Source organism: Oncorhynchus tshawytscha, linkage group LG13 (assembly GCF_018296145.1).
Source record: "Oncorhynchus tshawytscha isolate Ot180627B linkage group LG13, Otsh_v2.0, whole genome shotgun sequence".
In the NCBI taxonomy this organism is placed as follows: domain Eukaryota; kingdom Metazoa; phylum Chordata; class Actinopteri; order Salmoniformes; family Salmonidae; genus Oncorhynchus; species Oncorhynchus tshawytscha.
Genome location: NC_056441.1, coordinates 35,265,379 through 35,271,378, shown reverse-complemented (window position 1 = coordinate 35,271,378; position 6,000 = coordinate 35,265,379). Strand labels below are relative to the sequence as shown.

General features: G+C 47.1%; 1 protein-coding gene across 1 annotated transcript in view; it reads right to left on the bottom strand.

The window, feature by feature from the left end:
- The window catches only part of LOC112264802 (poliovirus receptor), a 45,197-nt gene that overhangs the window by 11,715 nt on the left and 27,482 nt on the right, over positions 1–6,000 (bottom strand). Inside the window, exons 2-4 of the mRNA XM_042295606.1 lie at positions 1,808–1,917; positions 914–1,157; positions 310–607 (exon numbers count right to left, since the gene is read on the bottom strand). Coding sequence (XP_042151540.1) covers positions 310–607; positions 914–1,157; positions 1,808–1,917 — 652 coding nt within the window. The remainder of the gene's footprint in view (positions 1–309; positions 608–913; positions 1,158–1,807; positions 1,918–6,000) is intronic.

The following is a 6,000-nucleotide window of genomic DNA, read 5'->3' as shown; positions in this document are numbered from 1 at the left end:
CTTGTCCTACAAAGCATCACTGAAACTGAAACCTACCGCCGGAGGATTGCAGAGATATGACTGGGGACCGATGAGTCACGCCAGGTAAAAACAAACACAGGGAAGTCCCAAAATGCTTCAGAAATGGAGGTGGTGAACCACGCTTGTGCAATGAGTAACCCAACCTTGTCTGAGACCTAATGCAAATATTCTGTGCCCCCCCCACTTGGTTGAATAAGACGGTTATTCAAGCATTTGTTATTTGAGTAATGCCTAGGCCTCGGTTCAGAGGGTTAACAATCTTGTGGTCTGGGTTCGAAACACTTACACTCAACGGACAGCTTCATGGGGAAGGTCTGCGGCTTGTCCTGAGTGCGCTGGCTGATCATGCAGGTGACCTCCTTGCCGTTGTCCTCAGGCGTGGGCACCAGTAGGTACACGCTCCTCACCGTCACCGTGCCGTCCAGACCTTTTTTGGAGGTGGTGTTATCGGTGCCACCGACTTCTCCCATCCACTTGATGGTGGCTGCTGGCTTGCCGTCAGCCGCCTCACACTGGGCCACGACCACTGGTTTGCCGCTTGTGCTGGCTTGGACGACAACGGGGGATGCAGAGTTCTTGGGTTTCGCTGAAAGAGAGACGGTAAGCGAATGCATGAGTGAGTTTGTTGTTGTGCATATACAGGAAGTGTGGTCCCTCCTAGAGTCTAATAAAAAGACAACAGTGCAAGAGAAAGGCAGCAGAGATTCAGCTGGCGAGGGGGAAAAGTGAGGCCATCGATGCGGCGGCTTAACAAGGCGGGCGCTTCGGAAGGGATGCGTTTCGTGACGCCGCATTCATTTGAGGACACCATTAGTCATCGCACCGGAGCCCACTCTTCGCCGAGAGCAATTAGGGCGCAGACTGAAAGAAAACAAAAACACCAGCTGCTCACCAAGTATGACCAGATTGGTGGTGCCTTGCTCATTGCCGCTGGGGTAAGTGGCGTACTCGCAGGTGTAACGCCCGGCGTCGGCCATCTTGAGGCTGCTGATGGTAATGGAGGGGTTTGTCAAGGTGCCTTGGATGAAGCGGACACGCCCGTTGAAGGGCGATTCGGGGAAGCTCTCGCCATATATGGGGTGAAAGACGGCAATGTTGTCCCTCTGGCCCTCCGTGGGCTCCCATATCCACGACACCTGCGTCCAAGAATGACAAGGAATTAAGAGTGTTGCAGGATGGCAGTCTATGCACATACAGTCTATGCACATACAGTCTATGCACATACAGTCTATGCACATACAGTCTATGCACATACAGTCTATGCACATACAGTCTATGCACATACAGTCTATGCACATACAGTCTATGCACATACAGTCTATGCACATACAGTCTATGCACATACAGTCTATGCACATACAGTCTATGCACATACAGTCTATGCACATACAGTCTATGCACATACAGTCTATGCACATACAGTCTATGCACATACAGTCTATGCACATACAGTCTATGCACATACAGTCTATGCACATACAGTCTATGCACATACAGGCTATACACATACAGTCTATGCACATACAGTCTATGCACATACAGTCTATGCACATACAGTCTATGCACATGTCCAATCGATTTCATGAAATAGCATGAAGAACACCCACACTGACAGCATTTCAATGCAGCAACGTTCGACCACAACGGTTGCTACATTAAAACTCTAGAGAACATCTCTACAGTACTGTCCTTCCTTTTCAAATAAATCAGAGGGCAATATTTAATGGTTCCCTGCGTCAAGGCCGACATGCACCGCAGGCTCTCTCCTCGTGTGTTATCTGGCTACCTGTGTGAGCTTGGTGTTTCCTCCGTCGACAAACTGACAGCGCAGGTCGACCGACTCGGCGGGGTACGCCTCCACCTCTGGTACCACCCTCACCCGCTGACACGAAGCAGCTGTGGATGGAGAGAGAAAGAGTGAGTGAGTGAAACACATATCAGCCTCTCCAGTTTCTGCCTGTGGCTCACGTGTACAGAACCCACCCTCTTATAACCCATACTAATGCTGAGTGTAGTGATTGAGAAGTGCTCTGCCATTTGAGCCAGAATTCTCCCCCGCAGGGAGACAATGGGGGCCGGGGGCTGTCAAAAGCAGCAATCAGCCAGTCTTCACAACCCCTCCTCCCCAAAACGACATATTAAAATCACTGGGATCAAAATAGACCTAGATCTAGTTTCAGGACATTATGCAGTGTGTAAAGCTCTCTCGGACTCAGGTATAACTACCAAACGGGCCATAATGCTGAAAGAGAAATAACCACTTATCACTACAGACTGAGCCTATTATTTACAAGTATCGAAATGGAAGGCTCAGATTCACCCCTCACATCCTGATAATGGCAGTCTATGATTTCCAGTAAACCGATTTCCTTGTATGCCAGCGTTTTAGATAAACGAGATATGACTATAGTGGAACTTAAAAGGTGCATTCAGAGGTGACGCTGCATGCAGGAAGTAAACACAAAGCGGGTCAATTTCCCCAACAACTAAGAGCGTTGAAGCGCGAAGATTAACTTCTCCGCCGTTTTGGTCCCGTAGTAGCGTAAAGCGCCCCCGTGCACATGCGCGGACACACCGTGTGACTGTGTGAGAGCAAAGTCTTGCATCTCTCTCATCTCAATATCTGCGGTGCGGTTTGTTGCGACGTCATCTCGCCGAGTGTGCCTTTAACCGTGCACCGCAGTGCTGTGCATGAAAGATCCGAGGAGCACAGCCTTGAACCGGTGCCTACTGTAAGCTAAATTGACATGAATAAAAGGCGACAGATTAAGATCTCGTACGTCTTTCGTTCAAAGCACTTCAGTGTGAGCTTTGAGCTGGCAAGCACGGAAGGAGGAGTTCCTTTGAAAAACAATGACTTCCAGCGTCAACAGAAAACAGGTATTAGATCCGAGTGAGCGCACCGTCGAGAAATCAGCTCGACAGTATCACAAAAGCGAGAGCTGTGCTTCAGCTCAATACGGGCTGACATAGACATATGTTGGAGAACAGCAGAGGAAAACCCACATCATTATGCCCGTTTCTTACTGGACAGTACTTCACAATTAACCATAATATCATGGAAATGTATACATTTGTTCTCCATTCTATAGTCCTGTGACACTCTTATCAAGGCTACCCCTTTCATGTAGACATTTAATCAAAAAGAGTCCTGCATTAGTCAGGAATCATTAGGGTTCATTAGCGTCAGTAAGCAATAGCCTATTGTCACTGGGCTCATTATAATAATATAATACACGCAGAGTCAACGTCATATACATCTTCCGGCTTGTAAAGCAGCAGTGAACGGGAGAGAAAACACAATTAACACCTCAGCCATAAAATCAGTGGCGTTAACCACACTGGGGAAATTACAGGTTTCAATGCAAACACATTTTCCCTGCTGCCTAGTTGGCCAAAACGCTGACCTCGTATGTACAGTGTTGATTTGTTTCCCCAACTTCATCAAATGCAGTTTAGGTCAAAGTGAACGTGGGAAGAGAAAAGGCGGTCGAAATGGGAGAAATATTAAGAGGAAGCTTTACGACCTGGAGTCTGGGTCGTTTAAAGAGTGGGATCGGTCCAGTACGTGGAGCACCCTTGATAAACACTCCCGAACTAGCCAAAACAAATCAAATTTTACTCGTCACACGCTTCGTAAACAACAGGTGTAGACTAACAGTGAAATGCTTACTTGCGGGTCCTTCTCAACAATGCAGGATTGGTCATCAGCACGTAAAAACGGCTGCTATCCACTGCAGCGGCTAGTCAAGCGCAAAGGTATAATTACCGATATTTCTGCCTGAATGATGTAAAAGTGGCAAGTAACGGGATATGGGGGGCTGGATTGGAGACAGAATAATAGGTACAGGTGTTGGCCGAGTTGAGGCACCCGAAATGAAAAGAGAGAGCCCGAGGGAGGGAAAGAAAGCGAGAGAAGGAGAGGGGGAGTGAGAGAGGAAGATGGGGAGGGAGAGAGAGAGAGAGAGAGACACACAGAGAGGGGGAAAGAGAAGGAGAGAGAGCCAAGGCCCGCAGAGGCAGTACTAGAGGAGGGTTCAGAGCACAGGAACAGAGAAACTACAGAGGGAGCTGGAAGAATTGTATGTGGGCACTCTGTTCTTTATTTTACACCAAAATAAATGAAGACAAAGCAAGAAAGAGAATCGAGTGCTGCTGTGTACTTCAGGCCAGAATGTGTCCAACGCGAAATGAGTCAAAAGCAAAGGCACTTTTCCCACCCGCCACTCTTTATGTGACCCCTGCGATGAGCGTTGGCGCAGTGATGACATCGCTGCCATATTAAAGCAGACCTCCGGTAGTGCCGGCCTATTCGTCTCCCTCCTCCCTCCCTCATCTGAATCCATTAGCTCTGCAGGTACACTGATCACAGCCAAATGGCCATACTAGAGGATTAGGCTCTGGCAGCTAGGGTCATACCTCTCTTTCCCTCTGTCCTTCCCCTCTCACTCTCCCCATCCCTCTCACTTATACAAACACACACACACATAAACACAAACCGTAATACAGGCAGAGCAAACTCAGTAAACACACATCATGCAGAGACAAAGACACACACACACACCTCAAAAGGACACACACAGAGAGAGACACACAGATGGACACACACAGAGAAAGACACACAGATTGGACACACACCTCACAAAAGGACACACACACACTCAGAGTGCCTCCAGCTGTTTCCCCTCACTCTCCTGTCGATCTGACAGACACTAAGCAGACTGATCCTCTCAACTCTGGCTGTCACCGACTGCCGGCTAGCTTTTTCGCTCTCCACTGCACTCTTTTTCTCGCCCCCCTCTTCATCTCAAGGTCAAAGCAGTGCTCCCTTCCATCTTCTCTGTACTCCCCAATCCTTTTGTCCCCATCTTTCTCATCTCTACCATTTTGCTCCGTGTCAGTGCGCCTCTCCATCTACCTCCCTTCCACTTTTCACTCCCAGGGTCTCAAGTCGGCTCTCTTTTACATCCAATGTCCTATCACGTCATTCACTCTCTTCTTAAGCTTGTAGTCTCCGACTCACTTTTTCCCCCCTCTCTCTTTGTGCTGTTCTCCTACCCCTCTGTGCTGTCTTTGTACAGGGAGGATGGTAATATGTGGAGTGTGTGCACACGCTGCGATGCATTGGGAAAGTATTCAGACACCTTGACTTTTTCCATATTTTCTTACATTACAGCCTTATTCTAAAATGGATTAAAGAAAAAAAGTCATCATTCCACACACCCGCACAATACCCCATAATGACAAAGCGAAAACAAGTTTAGACATTTTTGCAAATGCATGCATGCATACATACATACATACATACATACATGCATACATACATACATACATACATACATACATACATACATACATATGCATACATGCATCCATACGGGGCAAAAAAGTATTTAGTCAGCCACCAATTGTGCACCATAATTTGCAAATAAATTCATTAAAAATCCTACAATGTGATTTTCTTTCTCATTTTGTCTGTCATAGTTGAAGTGTACCTATGATGAAAATTACAGGCCTCATCTTTTTAAGTGGGAGAATTTGCACAATTGGTGGCTGACTAAATACTTTTTTGCCCCACTGTATATATATATATTTTGTCCCCGATAAGTATTCAGACCCTTTGCTATGAGACACAAAATTGAGCTCAGGTGCATCCTGTCTCCATTGATCATCTTTGAGATGTTTCTACAACTTGCAGTCCACCTGTGGTAAATCCAATTGATTGGACATGATTTGGAAAGGCACAAATCTGTCTATATAAGGTCCCACAGCTGACAGTGCATATCAGAGCAAAAACCAAGCTGAGGTCAAAAGAAGACCATAGAGCTCCGAAACAGTATTGTGTCGAGGCACCGATCTGGGGAAGGGTACCAAAAACTGTCTGCAGTATTGAAGGTCCCCAAGAACAGTGTCCTCCATCATTCTTAAATGGAAGAAGTTTGGAACCACCAAGACTCTTCCTAGAGCTGGCAGCCCGGC